Source organism: Mixophyes fleayi, chromosome 11, assembly GCF_038048845.1.
Source record: "Mixophyes fleayi isolate aMixFle1 chromosome 11, aMixFle1.hap1, whole genome shotgun sequence".
In the NCBI taxonomy this organism is placed as follows: Eukaryota; Metazoa; Chordata; class Amphibia; order Anura; family Limnodynastidae; genus Mixophyes; species Mixophyes fleayi.
This window is the reverse complement of record NC_134412.1, coordinates 82,540,529-82,556,597: the sequence shown is the minus strand read 5'-3', so window position 1 is coordinate 82,556,597 and position 16,069 is coordinate 82,540,529. Positions and strand designations below refer to the sequence as shown.

General features: G+C 40.4%; 1 protein-coding gene across 1 annotated transcript; it reads left to right on the top strand.

Moving 5' to 3' along the window:
- Positions 1-380: 380 nt before the first annotated feature.
- On the top strand, positions 381-9,816 carry PARK7 (Parkinsonism associated deglycase). The gene is made up of 6 exons (XM_075189972.1): positions 381-578; positions 1,934-2,035; positions 5,365-5,424; positions 6,403-6,472; positions 8,523-8,609; positions 9,393-9,816. The coding sequence occupies exons 1-6, from the start codon at positions 489-491 to the stop codon at positions 9,551-9,553; spliced, it is 570 nt and encodes a 189-aa protein (XP_075046073.1). The 5' UTR covers positions 381-488; the 3' UTR covers positions 9,554-9,816.
- Positions 9,817-16,069: the final 6,253 nt, after the last annotated feature.

Sequence of the window (16,069 nt, the reverse complement as noted above, 5' to 3'; positions counted from 1 at the left end):
TGTACTGAATAAATGAAAGCTAGAATCTGATTGGTTGCTATAGGCAGCATCTCCACTTTTTAAAACCTGCAGTTTACTAAAAATGCCTCTTGGCATTTATGCTTATTCTGTCCTAATTAGACCCCTGTCTTCTTTTAAATTCTACCAGTATGCAAAGTAAGGTGATGAGACAGATTGACCAATAAACACTTATTTCATTAAATAAAAAGAGAATTGTGTAACATTCACATAGTGTCATTTGGTATTTTCTCTGTTTCTAAATACTTTTTGATTTCCTCCCAAAAAACCATTACATGAATACCGCTTACGGTGTAATATTTAAAAATGACCAGCAGGTGGCGATGTAACGCGCACGTAGATCGCGTTGATAAAGTTTGCCCCGTGCGGCTTGCCGTCCGGCTGTTAAAGGGAAGTGTTGGAGCTTTGCAGGAGCTGTGATCTCTGACTGTAGTTGCAGGAACAGGACCTGACCCAAGTTCTCTAACACTATGGCCAGCAAGAGAGCCCTGGTGATCCTGGCCAAAGGTGCAGAGGAGATGGAGACAGTCATCCCCACTGATGTGATGAGAAGAGCGGGGGTGAGTAGGACACGCAGCATGGGTCACTTGATGTTTAATGCATGCACTGAGAGATCTGCATGGAAAGTGCAATGGATGCATTCAGCACAAGGCAGGTTTAGAGTCTGGTGTCTGCATTGCTCTATGCTGGTACATTGAATTTTGCATCCAGTCCATTCTGGCAAGTACAGATCATGATACTTGACATTTTCACCTCTCTGACCCCTATGTGTAAAAGCTGAGGGCTGCACCCTTATATTCCATTTTAAATGTACTCCCTTTGGAAAATTAGGATATTCTATATATTTTATTAACACTAGTTACTAATAAGTCATTTTATGTTGCTGTTTATTTTATAAGCATTATTTTCATATTAAGCATACAATGCACTTTAACTATATTCTTTAAAAACAAATATTAAGGTCAAAAACACTTATTCTAAAGACGTTATATGAAAGAAGTTGTATGGTTCATGTCGTTGCCAATAATTCTCATGATCTGTTTAAAATCTGTTCAATAAGGATATTACTGAAATTTTGGATGTGAATAATGCTAGAATATAAATATATTTTTTCTGAGAGACAGGCTTTAATATCTTTACAATAAGATGTGCCTTGATTTAAACTGAATAAGTGAAATTGTCTTTTGGTACAAGATAAATCACAAAATGTTAATGATGGCTTGAACACATTACCAGGGTTTCCCAAATCCAGTCCGCAGGGCTCCCCAACAGTGCAGGTTTTCCGGATCACATGTGACATAATTAGGACCACCTGTGGATCTGTTACAATGTGTCAGTCAGTAATGAATACACCTGTGCTCCAGCAAGGAGATATGGAGAACATGCACTGTTAGGGGGGCCTGAGGACTGGGTTTGGGAAACCCTGCAAAACTGTCCTGTGACATTTAATATTCTGTAGTGATCCTTTCTCAGCCTGTAAGATTGCCGATTTATTCAAGGATGCTGTATCTTGTGGTATTACTGATCAGTTAGTATATGAACTATAGCAGTTGACACAAAAAGCCAGTTTGTATATTATATTTTATAATTATATATTATATTTTCTAGATTTTTGAAAGTACTTTGTCATATGACAGCAGTCTGAAACATTCTATCATCTTAAAAAAATATATATAATGTTTTGATAACTGGAATTATTATTGATGCATACTTACAATTATACCCATACTGGTTCATGAATTAGTGCTTGTATGTGTCATATATTCTTAGATATTTAATTCTGTTTTCGGTCAATAACCGTGTGGTGGAGGCCGATATAATCCCTCGCCATCTTTAGTTACTATTTTGCATGGCCACTATATTTATATGATGTGAACAGTTCATTAACACCTCTTCCCTATGCTTGTTTATCCAGATAACTGTGACTGTTGCAGGACTAACGAGCAAAGATCCAGTTCAGTGCAGCAGAGATGTTGTGATATGTCCGGACGCCAGCCTAGAGGAAGCCCGTGCAAAGGTAGTAATTATTATTATTATTATTAATTTTTATTTATAGGGCGCCACTAGGTGTCCGTAGCGCCGTACAGGGACAAACGAAACTACAATACAAGTAGAGACAGCACAGTACAGTAAACAATAAGCACAGTAACTCCGTGAGCTCAAAGCACAGCAAGGGCGGGAGAGGGAAGGTCTGCATGCGACGGAGCCCAAGAGGGAGGGCACGGATTATAGGGAGGGGACAGGGGGAAGAGGGTCCTCGAGGAGGACGGCAAGGTTGCTGGAGAGCAGAGTTAACAGTGGTGAGACAGGAGGAGGGGTGACCCTGCTCAAAGGAGCGTACAATCTAAGGGGTGGGTAGACAGACAGAGACATGGAGGGAAGGGGAATAGGCAGAAGATCTGGTAGGGAGTTAAGTGGGAGACTGGAAGGCTTTATGAAAAAGGTGGGTTTTTAAAGCCCGTTTGAAACTGGACAGATTAGGGGAAGTTCTGATGGAGGGAGGGAGCTTGTTCCAATGGAGGGGGGCAGCGCGGGAGAAGTCTTGGATACGCGCATGGGAGGAGGTGATCAGGGGAGAAGAGAGGCGACGGTCATTGGCTGATCGGAGAGGGCGGGAAGGAGCATGAATAGAGAGGAGGGTGGAGATGTAGGGTGCAGTGGAGTTGGCGAGGGCCTTGTATGTAAGAGTGAGGAGCTTGAAGAGGATTCTGTAGGGGAAGGGGAGCCAGTGAAGGGATAGGTAGAGGGGGGAGACAGACGAGGAGGATGAGCCTAGCGGCTGCGTTAAGAACAGAGCGAAGGGGAGCAAGATGAGATTGGGGGGAGGCCAGTGAGGAGGAGGTTACAGTAGTCCAATTACTACTACTATAGTAGTAATAAATACTAACGTGTTTTTTTTGTTTTTCAGTGGGCATGCTTTGGCTCAGAGGAACAGTGCACTTCAGATAGATAAAACCCTATATTTTTAGTGTAACTTGCAGATGACAGCTGTTAGTTGGTGTGTGGTCATATTCTATGGGATCGCCTTTACATTTATGCTCGTAGTTAATGGCTCTTTTATATCCAACACTTTGTGCTCTAAATTTAATGATCCTGATATTCCATGTAGCATCGCGTTGTTTTGAATGTGTAAGTCCAGTCTGATTTGCTATTATCTTCCTTAGACCTTTGTTGATATTTGTCTGATACAAGTAAATTGCGTTTGCGAAACAGTCACTTCTGTGGTCTCATAAACTGGAACATTCTCTGAATGTCACCTTTTGTGTCCCTATTGTTTTACAATTAATCAGTCGACTCCAACAAACTCTGCAAACGGTTGCTTCCTGTATGGTTTATAAACGTGTGCGCAGAGGTTTCACCTATCTGTCCGTGACCGCTCTGTAACAACACGTAAAGGTTGCCATGCTCATGCAATATTATCAGCTGCTTTATCAGACTTACACCAAAATGTCCCAAGATCACGCGTGTGCAGCGCTCCATCGACCACATATATGACTGAGAGCGAATGAAATTGGATTTCATTCATTCTTGGTCGGCTGGTGACTGGTATCGCTAGTGGATCCCTAATGGGATCCGGCCATTTGGCATGGATATCCCCATTGGAGAGAAACCTATTCTTGTCCCCACACGCACACACACGTGATCAGTCAACATAATTGTCGAACAAGCAGGTAGATTTTTTTTATTTTTTATTTCCTACTGGCAAAGTAATTGTTTTGGTTGCGCGTACACACACAATGATGTCTTTCCAATTTGGTTGAAAATGACCAAATTGGGCTACCAGATTTGCATGTGTGTGATCAGCCTAACTCCTTGCTGAACTCTTCCATCTGTGGATGGTACAGAAGGCTGTTCTGTGACTTCAGCCGGGCAGAATACTGCAGCTCTAAAGGTCAGTTATTCTGGCACTTAAACAGCCATTGCTCAGTCTAATTTTGGAAGGTCAACTCTGCCAAGTATACTCTCGTCTGCAGCGCTTAACTCTCACAAGTGCTGGTGTTTTGACAACTATACAAAGGAATTTGTGATGATTGGACTCCTTTTTGAGTGTCCTTTGCAAGAAACTGCTTATTTGTTTGTTTTGGTTTTTTTTCTGCAGTGATGCAAAACACATCTGTAGTTATTGCAGAAAAAAAAATGCGCTCACAAACTTCACACCTACACAATTTCTTGCCAGCTGTCTTCCTGTGTTTTGTCCCTCTGTTTTGTCCCTGTCTGGACTGGTTTTCTTTGTCTTGCCTACCTCTTAGTGATCCCACTTGTCTGTGAACCTTTGTTTGTCCCCCGTAGCCTGTTGTGCACCTACCTCTGTCCCCCGTAGCCTGTTGTGCACCTACCTCTGTCCCCCGTAGCCTGTTGTGCACCTACCTCAGTCTCCCTAACTCTTGACTATAGATCCTGTGCGGTTCCAGCTCACCGCAGGTATAAGATATTTCAAATGGTGAAATCTTGGGATTGTTTTGCCGTGAGGTCATCAAGCAGCTTTTCCTGTGAGACTTTGCACGGTCTGTATGACACTCCCCAGGTACAGGGGAATACCAAACAGCAATGTGTATATTAATAGGTAGATCATGCAGAAGTAATGCCCTGGTGCCTAGCTAGTCCATAGGTTTCAGCAGGATGCAATGCATGCAGGGATCGCCCCACGGTACCATTGCCTCTAAGTGTGACTGCTGTGACTCCTGTTTCTTCCCCAGTGACCTCTGGTCTATTAGCGGTATATAAGGAAGCATCTGAAACGGGAGGGAATCGGAAGTCAGAGGTTCAGTGTGGGCTCAGATGAACCCGTAAATCCTGTTTTGTTTCATGTAGTCATTAATAATACTCCTTATGGGCTATAAGGGAAGAGATGTGTTTTTGCAGTTGATGCAAATATTTGTAGCAGGACTGATGCCCCAGAAGGATAAGTGTAGTGATTTTGTGAAATAGAAAATAGGCCAAAGAGTGGAATCTTAAATATAATGCATCAGAATGTAATATAGTGTATTTGTGCCTCTAAAACCCTAATGCAGAATATAGAACGAATGGTGATGTAATATCGGCAACAACGGAGGGAAAGAACGTGGAAGTGATAGTGTTTGATGGGATGGAGCCGTGTAGTCAGGCAGCCGGTAAAGCCAATACTTGGTTGTATAGGAAGTGGTAGGATGTCTTGGTTGCTCTCTTTGGGTGATGGTTGAAGCTGCGGAGATTCTTACTGACTTACAAGTGTAGCCGTTAGATGTTTGGTGACTTGTTTCGATGCATAAAAGGACTGTTTTGTCTGAGCCTCTTCCATGTAAATATCCAGACAGTCTGTCAATATTACCATCCTCTGAATCACTTTTTTTTTTTTTTCTTCCCCAGGGACCGTACGATGTTGTGGTGCTTCCGGGCGGGAATCTCGGAGCTCAGAATTTGTCAGAGGTAACCTAAGACGTTGACGTTGCCCCTTACTTTAGCACAACGTTTACAGACATCAAGTTAAAGATGACGGAAATGGATCACCCTCATGGTCACCTGCTGGCTGACAGTTTGTGGGCCAAGAATTGTTTTGTTTGGTTCCTGGCTTAGTAAATATCGCAGTGTTCTGTGGTCGTTGCAGAAGTGAAGGTGCCTGTAAATTTCTAACTGTTGATAGGGCAGTCCTGAGGCCTCATTCATTAATGACTCCCATTCAGCATATAAAATCTAAGTAACATTTAGAAGTGGCGATATGGAGCTTTAGGAATGACTGTATGAAAAATGTAAGTGAATGGAATTTTATAGTTTTACATTGAAGGCAGTAGGAGAAAAGTGACAAAATGGGGCAAAAAAAAAGTTCTCTGGAGGTATGTTTGGGACTTCAGGCCATCTAAAAAGGAAGGGCCCTTTCTCAAACTCCTGGAGGGGGTAAGACACAAGGCTAGGGGGGAGGGGGGGGGCCTTTACGCTGGAGTACTCCTCTCCCACATGAGGGGTTGGGGTTCCAAAGTGGCAGTGAGGTGGGAGCTACTAGAGCCACACCATCTCCCCTCCCCTAGATATTGGGTAAGGGACAGCCGTACCCCAAAAATCTATGAACCAGTAAAAAAGGTACAAACTGGCACAGAAAGGTAAAAGTTGAAATAAATAAAAAAATCGGGAGCCCATAGGCTTTCAGCCTTTCAGCCGGCATCCTAAAAAATCTTCTCCACACCCAGATAAAAGACCAAGAAGCGATGGTGGAGTCTGATGGATTCCTGATCACTCCCCTTGTACGAGCTGGGTCCTCCTGCCACACTGAGGCTGCCCCAGACCCTGATGAAGAACATTGTGGAGAAGAAAATGCCAGGATGTAGAATCTGTCTATAGCTTTCATATTGGATTTGTTTTATTCTAGGAGGATTCTAAAAAGTGGACTAAATATACTTTTATTTCCCCCAGTCTCCTGCAGTAAAGGAAGTGTTAACAGAACAAGATGCCAAAAAAGGTCTAATTGCTGCCATATGTGCAGGTATGGACTTGGTTTGTAATAATAATGATGTATGTAATGAGACTTATTTGACGTGCTCTAACCTTGTGCAGCCAATCAGAGGTTTGCTCTCCTAAGTGTCGAACTACATTAATGAAAGATGATACCTGATTTGTTGGCTAGTGAACATATGTGTCCCTTTACACCTTCTGATTAAACAAACTTGTTTATAAAGTTCTTATTTTGCCCTTAGCTATTGTCCAGTTACTTAGAGCACGTACTGGTCGGCCTACGGTGCGTTGCCCTAAGCTTGTCAGAACGTGCAGAAGTATCGAAAAAGCGATTGATATAACACTATGAAGACCACATTGTTTGCAATCGTGTATGTACCCAATGCCTCTAACAAATTTAGTTATTATGGGACCTGATTTAAGATGTAAAGATGTAATGTAAAATTGCAAGTTTTGCGTATGTGTAAAGATACATCCGTATGTCTGCGTTTCTGTGTTTGCATTTTGAATAACTAGATACATCTGACGCAAACCTGTCAATCAACTCCAGCTTGCACTAGGCCACAGAATTGTCTTTAAACATATCTGTTAATCACGCATGTCTTGGGTATAGTTAAGCTGCGTTTTCCCGGCTCTACTGTACTGAACCTACATGTGAGCCCCCAGACCCACTAGTATAAGATACGCTCGACTCAAAATGCAGATGCTAAGTATACGCAAATGCAGTGCAACAAGTATGTATGCAAGTCACATTTTAAGTGCATATTGACTTGCAACTCTAAACAAGGCCCATCGGTGTCCACTTACTCACACGGTTACTCTGATGTCATTAAAAGCTGCCGAGGTTTTTGCTCAAATAAACTGAAGTGTGTGAATGTGACACCAATTGACCTTATTTTGTTACCAGTCATTCCTTCCTCCTTGTGTCCTTGGGAACAGCCATTTGAAAGCCCCCTGCAAGCTGTCAATCAACCTTTGGTCCACCTCCCACATGTCCGATTATTTAAATGTCTCATGAATATGCGTGGCAGGAGATCCCGATGGCTTTCTGTGTTACCTGGCTGCACTCTGTGAAGAATGCAGTCTGTTACAATGGGGTTATATATTGAATGGTGTATTGTGATTACTTGAGTAACGAAGAGAGGCCACAGTATAAGTGTTGTCTCATGAAAACTGTAAAAACAAAGCCTATATTTTGGGTAACTTAAAGTGGTCACAATTTGTCTAAATGGCATTAGCAGCCAGATGGATGAGACATACTTGCAGAATTTTTGTTGGGACGGTGGGGTTTACCAAAGGTCGATTTGTGAGGCTAACAAAAATCCCTGTTTTTTAGTGATTTTTAACATCAATTTCCTAATCAAAGAATCTATCAAAAACCAATCGACCTAAATTTGTCAGACGTCGCACATCAATGACATTGACTGTTTTTCAGCCATAACTATAGAACGGGAGAATCTAAAACAGATCAAGTTTTAGTTGATTGACCTTGGAAATTGCCAAAAATCATTAGTTTCAGACACTCAAGATTAATACAAAACCAATGAAATGAACAATGATTGTTGTTGGATTCTGGGTACATGAGGGGAGAGCGTCAGAGGGACTAGGAATCTGAAATACACCTCCCCACTCCAGAAGGGTTCCCCAATGTCTATTCTATAATGAGCCAGTTTGGCTCGTAACGGGAAACTCCATAGATGAAGATATTCCAATCAGTCTATTTGTTTTAATGGGGTTTCTAGATGCGACATTGGGCTTATTGAAATGAATGGGAGCTTTACTGAGATCCTTTAACGTTGCTGGTGAACCTGCTTATTTAAATTTGTGCAAATGGCTATAAACTTATTTATCTTACCCAATGGCGAGTTCATCTGGATCATGAGATTAGAAATATTTAATGAAAGCTCCGTGTTACTGGGGGAGGAGATGACGACAGTTTGAGGGAACAGTCTGTCTGACTGTCACATAGGTTGTATAGTTATCATGTGACCGGATTATAATTGTATCGTTATCATGTGACCGGATTATAATTGTATTGTTATCATGTGACCGGATTATAAATGCCCATCTCCTTATTACAGGCCCCACTGCCCTGCTGGCTCATGGGATAGGGTATGGAAGAAGTGTCACTACACACCCCCTTGCCAAGGATAAAATGATGAATGGAGGTAAGTGACCATTGATTATAAGTTTATAAAATGACAGGAGGGCGGGCTAAAGAGATTGTATCTGGCCCAAGCTCCGAATACCTGGTGGGGTCTATGATATGCTGTAATGTGGGTTCTAGCAGAGACACTTTAAAATCTTTCATCGTTCTCATAGTTGTACTAGATTTTTAGTAGACACTGATACAAATCCCAGTAGTCCTGTATTGGTGATTTTTGGTTATTTGTGTCCTAAACACTAATCTGCTTGGTCAAGAGAACGGTCTAAATGACTGTACGGTATTGCATAATCCTTCTGTGTGCAATAAATAGTGTTTCTAATCTCTGGATTAGGTTCCTGTCACTTACACACATTTTGCTCTTTGTATCATTTAAGAAACTATTTGTCTAATAACGTTTTAAACTCGAATAGATCATACATCATTTTTATCTATGGCCCATTTTTCGTCACTTTTTGGAATTGCAGCATCTGAGGATTTGACCTGCTAAGCGATGACATCCGTAAAGTAAAATATGTATTTTAAATTGTATATCTAACACTCTTATTAAGAAACTGTCTTTGTAGCATGTGGCTTCAGCTCTACTCTTAAAGTGTACATACCGTCTTTTCATAACGGATGCAGTCTGAACTAACATTTGCTCCATCTAGTCAGTAGGAGCCAATGACATCACTGAGACATGAATCGCAAAGCCCTGTAGTATCGATAAACCACAAAGTTGGCTCCATCCTGCTTTAACGCTTGGAAACCTCCACAATTCACTCTTGTATCTCCTATGTCCTTCTAGACCACTACAAGTACTCGGAGAATAGAGTGGAGAAGGACGGACATTTCCTCACCAGTCGCGGCCCCGGCACCAGCTTCGAGTTTGGTCTCTCTATCGTGGAAGCCTTGCTGGGAAAGGAAGTGGCTGACCAAGTAAAGGCCCCGCTCGTTCTCAAAGATTAAGACCACCACGGTCCATAGTTGCCCACCTTGCACTTTTAGTAGCAATGAGCTGGTTGAAATAAATTTCTTAAATGTTCAGACATTTCAAAGCTTCTTTCTCTAGATACAGTGTCAAAAAATGCATCTTGGCTGGTATCTTTCAGAAGGTCCCTTTGTTCTCCTCAATGATATAGCACTTAATACATGTATTAGGTTTATTTTGCTTGATGCGGTAATGGTAAGACACACTTCTTGTCTAACTTAAAATAAACATCTTGAAGTTTGTTCCATTTCTCATTGTCTAAAAACCGACCTTTCATTTCTATATCACTTTACATACAAAGTATATACTATGTCACGTAGAAATGGATGGTGGAGAGGGTCCTGCTGGTGAAGGTTTTCTTTGGACTGTCACCACCGTGTGCAATTATCCTTCTGATATTTTAATGAAAACGCGTGACAGTTGGAGGTTTACAAAGTACTGTATTTCCGCATGTATAAGATGCACCTTTTTCCCCCAAAATTTTGGGTCTAAAACCTGGGTGCGTCTTATGCAGCGGGGGGAGCGGGACAGCGTTACAGTGGCAGCAGGGGGGGGGGGATCCAGCATGTATGGGACAGGCAGAGAGTGCCAGCTGGGATCCAGGAGGAGGGGGAGGCACAGTGGGGGCGGGGAGGCGATTGCAGGGAGAGTGTGCTGCTCTGATCACAATCTGAGCTGCCGGCCATTACACTCTCCCTGCCTTTTTTTAAATAAATGATTGAATTCCGCTTACAGTATAGATGGCCTATTTTTGCCATTGGCACTTGTTTGTATTTTGTAGTGAGCCTGAACCAGTTCTTTAATTTTCCTTCATTGCTGGTCTGGTTGGTGGTATCTTGATAGGGGGTGGTTCAGAAGATAATGCAGCATCTGGGAGATGTGACCACTGGATCGTGCGGTAGATGTAGGAATTAAGATTTATTAACATCCATATGGCAGGTCCACACATTTTCTAGAGCACATTGATTATTTCTATACATCGAAACCTTGAAATACCTTAATCCTGATCTCTACTACGCAAGTGGTGGCCCTTTATTCGCTTCTGTCTGGGCATCCCATCCAACTTGCGTATGGATGCTATCAGCTGGATGAGTAATTAAGGAAAGGGTAAAGAGGACTCCTGGGGGGTAAATATATCAAGTTGTGGGTTTGAAAAAAGTGGAGATGTTGCCTATAGCAACCAATCAGATTCTAGCTGTCATTTTGTAGAATGTACTTCACTTTATGAAGCCATGGACATGCCAAGAGGTACATAGACATGGGCTCACAAACTATATTAAATAGTAAAGGTCATTAAATGTAATCCCTGTCTGGTACCTCCTTTTTTTTGTTTTTCAAACCTATCACTGGAGATACAAATCCTGTACCTATGGTCCGGTACATTCATGAAGGCACCTTTAAGACTCTTTTTGAACAGAACTTGATAGTCATGACCCCCTTAACATTGCCAGAGGCCTTCACTGCGTATGTTGGATGAAACTGTTTCTTCCTGAAACTTTTCTCTTTGGAATTTCCCAAAACCTTGATATAAGCCTCTTTACTAGACTGTATAGAGTCTTTGAATTAAATAGTATCGCCAATGTATCCGTACCACCTCCTGCTGTATCGTGTAGAATTCCCCAATGAACCCAACTGAGGGCTGGAGCATTGTTCACTGTTTAATGATCCTCAATACCCTCATGACCCAGGCCCCATCTTGACTGCTGAGTGCTGCACCCTCTTGTGATTATCTGTCTGCTGAGCAGGGGGTGTCTACACCTGACATCTGCAAATATAAGAAGTGTATAATAGAGTTATAACAGCACAGTCCCGTATGCTCTCGTCTTGTCAGAGGACGTACATTGGTCCTTGCATCTCAGAAGCACTGGTTGGACCAAACAGACTATGACATACCCAGATAGACCATCTCTGAATACCTGGTACCCATTAATTTTATCCTCGCAACTTATCCAAGTAAACTGCGGTTGGGTTAAGACTTGTAAGTAGTACTGAACCAAAGCCGGAATATTAAGAATCAAAGAAGAATATTGAGAATCAAAGCTTACTGGAATCATTTCAGATTGATCAAAGGTCAGTGCCAAGTCTGTGGTTGGGTATTTTTATGTTTAGTTTCATTTGGCCTCCCAGTAGTCATGTTAGACCTGTCACTGTTGCTGACCACAGTGAATCAGCAGAGTGTCAAACGATTCTTCACAGTATGTAAAGATCACACATCTCTCGTGAACTGGCTCAGACCAATGATGGCATCTGTTGCTATAGAGACTAATTCTGCATCAAAACACAGCACTTGTCATCCATGTGTGAATACTGCAAGGTGATTGTGTGTTTGCACTAGTAGGAACATTGCTATTTTTTTCCATTGCAAAACACTTTTTTTTGTGATGCTCAGTTTGTTTATTTTTTTATAGTGATCTGTGCGATAGTTGTCATAAATAACCGCCTACACGTGAGGTGATGTGCATGTGGCCACCAAAACGTCAAATGGGGGAATTCTGGTCACCGCTGTAAAAGAGAAGACTGCTCACATTTCAGAGGAAAGTAGTCTCCTAATCAATGACATTTAGGGGTATATTTACTAAATGACGGGTGTGAAAAAGTGGAGATGTTGCCTATAGCAACCAATCAGATTCTAGCTGTCATTTTGTAGAATGTACTAAATGATAACTAGAATCTGATTGGTTGCTATAGGCAACGTCTCCACTTTTCAAACCCACAGTTTAGTAAATACATTAGTTACATTCCCAGTTTCATACTATTACCCTCCATATAGTGTATTCATTATAGAAAAATGTGAAAGTAACACTTTTTAGACCAAATGCTTAACTGAAACATGTTTCTACATATTTGAAATGTACATATATATTTGTGAATGTTATTAGTAGCACTCTTTATAAACCAAAACCTTGACTATAGTGTATATTTATTCTTATAGGCCATCTACATAAGTAGTTATTAATTAAAAAATGCACTAAAAAAGTTTTTTTAATAATAGCCATATTTTAGGTGAAACGTATAAAACATTTTTGCAAGCAATTTTAATTATGATGCAGGGAAATCTTGTACAAGCAGAAGTGGTTTCTCATTAACCTGTACAGTACTCCTGCTATCAAGTGACTTCACCATTCAATTAGCAGTATTGATCACCTGTCAATTCTACATGCACTTAACGAGAGTCTATTTAAAGTCTTAAGATGTGCTTTAATTATGGAAAAGAACAGGACGTTTGCATGTTGTAATTTATGCTGAAGGAAAATCCATGTTAGCAGTTTAGATGAATAAATGCAATGAAAGATATTGTGCTTAAGAACAGTCAAGCATACCATAAAGCAGATATGAGTAACGGGTGGTATGTGGACCTGCTGTGGTCCACCAAGATTTTTGGACCCCTACAGGACTTGACAAACTTCAGGTACTCTATTGTATGAAATGATTTTGTTTTTTTTATGGTTTTTGGCCCACGGCAATCTTGAGTGTATATATAGATATCTTCTTATAAATGATTGGACAATACCGCAACAGAACGTAAAATTGGGATCCATACAGCCAAAACAAGCACATAAAACAGCAGAGAGAATGGAGCGTAAACCAGAAACCTTGAGAACAAATTGTTTTGCCAGTAGACAGGACAGAAAACTTTTCCCAGAGTCCTGTGCCTCAGACCATCTGGGTTTTAAAAGAGCCCCGATTAGAGGATCTCCAAGTATGGCACATGGGAGCCATGACAATGAGGAGGTTACCAACCTGAAGCATCTGCAGCAGAGGAAACCTCTGGGTTAAAAGGGGGTACTATTTGGGAGCCAGGACAGCACCCCGCTTACATCACAGCCCTGGAACATACAATTTGCTCACAGAACAGGGCAGAGTGTCCCGGCAGCAGAGAGTTTGGATCCCCAGACTGTCCAGCTGTGCCAACAAGAGGACGGTGAGCGCAGAGACGAGCTACTTAGGAACATCAGAAATCAAGTGGCATATCTGAGCCGTTATGACGTGTAACCGGATTTTGGCGTGCAGAAAAGTCTATAATTGACTATAATTCTAAACTTGCCTGTGTCTGCAAAAACAACAAACAAAATGTGTCCATACATTTACATGCAACTTAAAATATACTCGCAATGTATCTTAAGATACCTAGAAGTATCACCTAGCTTATTAACACGTCCAGAAATATGGCCATTATCATCCACTCAGAAACTTGTGTCAGGCCTATGTGGCAGACAAAGATAAGTCCCCAATAAGTGAAAATCGGACCCATGAGATACAGTAAAACCTCTATCTCATGCCAGGTATTTTAATGGCCAATTTGAGGTATTGTAAGGTGTATATGGTAGTGCAGTTTCCCAGCAACATTATAGTAGACAAAATTTTAACTGTCCTCGACTTAGGGGTGCCACAGAGAAAGGGGTGCCTAAGATCCGTATCGCACAAACTCCGAAAGCAGTGTCCGTGTTGGCGCTAAAAGTATTGGAGTATAATATACCAAAAAAAAAAAAGCTTCTGTCACCAGGGAATGTGGTATTATCCCCAACAAATACTAAAGAAAAAACAGTGACTGCACTATTATATGGTATTTAACAATAATAATCGCATTCCTTTTACAATATAAAAAACACATTTATTTATGCATAACATACACAGCATATAAAATCATTTAAAACTGATAATATAATATTAAAACAACATTATACTGCTCAAAATAATAAAATGTACTGTTGTCAGCGCAAACATACAGGCATTGATTTTGGTAATATAACAATAAAATTCAAACACTGACGCAATTCTCTTATGTAATATAAACAGGGCAGTGAAGTTAACTATCTCTCTTATGTCCAATAGGGATTGCGGTATTATTGAGAATATAATTGGTGTATTTTATCTTGGCGCGTTTCAGAAGGATTTAGATTAAACAGATGGTTCTGTGTAGTCTTTAAACTGTTAGTGAGCCAATCAGATCATGATTGTTTAATTAATCTCCGGAGTATTCTTCATTATCTATCAGCACAGGGTAAAGGAAGGAATGCATTCTTTCCAAGCAATATTATATCATATAAAATTGATCCAATGGGGATTGCAATACTGCAATCACTATTGGACATTAGAGAGATATTTAATGCCCTATTTATATTACATAAGAGAATTGCGTCAGAGTTTGAATTTTATTGCTATATTACCAAAATCATTGCCTGTATGTTTGCGCTGACAACAGTACATTAGATTATTTTGAGCCGTATAATGTTTTTAATATTATATTGATTGTCAGTTTTAAATTATTTTATATGCTGTGTATGTTACGCATGAATAAATGTGTTTGTTACATTGTAGAAGGAATGCGATTATTATTGTTAAAAACCATATAATAGCGCAGTCATCGTTTTTTCTTTAGTCCCCGTAACATTGTCTTATTCAAATGCAACACCTGGGCCATTGTAAAGTTGTCTGAGGTCATGTCTGATTCAGGGAAGTGCAGTATCTATAGAATGTATGGATCTACTTTACTGATGAGATGTTCTGTTGTTACTGTGCGTATGTTGTAACACAACCAAAAAGCAGTATAGCAAGTGACACAAAAAACTATAGAAATAAGCACATTTGTTAATAGCAGAAGGTCAGATCTGGGCTCAGGACATTGAGCCACAAATTTACCCTCCATATTTCCCAGTCATTTTACAAATCATTGGTTATTTATGTGTGGGATATAAGGAATAAAAGTGATTTCCATATATATTAGTCAAGGTGGTTCTGAAACAATTGAGATTACCGTCAGCAACTTCTCCAGACTGTGATGTCATCATTTTATTACCTGAGCTCATGGCCGCCCTGTGTTCTCCTGACAACTGGCAGACGCATGTACAAGATATTATAAGGAACCAACTTGCTCCCATTGCAGACTCTGATATGTGGACTCCCACTAAGCCGGTCTGACTCCAGTTGGAATTCTCAGAAAATAATAATTGTCAGCTAAATATTTATAATGGCAAAAAACAATATCAGTGGCAGCTGTAAATATATATGACTTCAGTAGGTGAAGTCTATCTATCTATATATTTATCTATCTATCCATCTATCCAGCTCATATCTATCTATCTATCTATCTATCTATCTATCCATCTATCCAGCTCATATCTATCTATCTATCCATTTATCCAGCTCATATCTATCTATCTATCTATCTATCTATCCAGCTCATATCTATCTATCCATCTATCCAGCTCATATCTATCTATCCATCTATCCAGCTCATATCTATTTATCTATCTATCTATCTATCTATCTATCTATCTATCTATCTATCTATCTATCCATCTATCCAGCTCATATCTATCTATCTATCTATCTATCTATCTATCTATCTATCTATCTATCCAACTCATATCCCTCTATCTATCTATCCATCCATCTATCCAGCTCATATCTATCTATCTATCTATCTATCTATCTATCTATCTATCTATCCATCCATCTATCCAGCTCATATCTATCTATCTATCTATCTATCT

Bases quoted from the DNA above. Each gene is read 5' to 3' on its own strand.
- PARK7 (XM_075189972.1), top strand. From the start codon at position 489: ATGGCCAGCAAGAGAGCCCTGGTGATCCTGGCCAAAGGTGCAGAGGAG. The intron at 6,473-8,522 runs GTATGGACTTGG...TCCTTATTACAG, and splicing joins AATTGCTGCCATATGTGCAG to GCCCCACTGCCCTGCTGGCT. The intron at 8,610-9,392 runs GTAAGTGACCAT...ATGTCCTTCTAG, and splicing joins GGATAAAATGATGAATGGAG to ACCACTACAAGTACTCGGAG.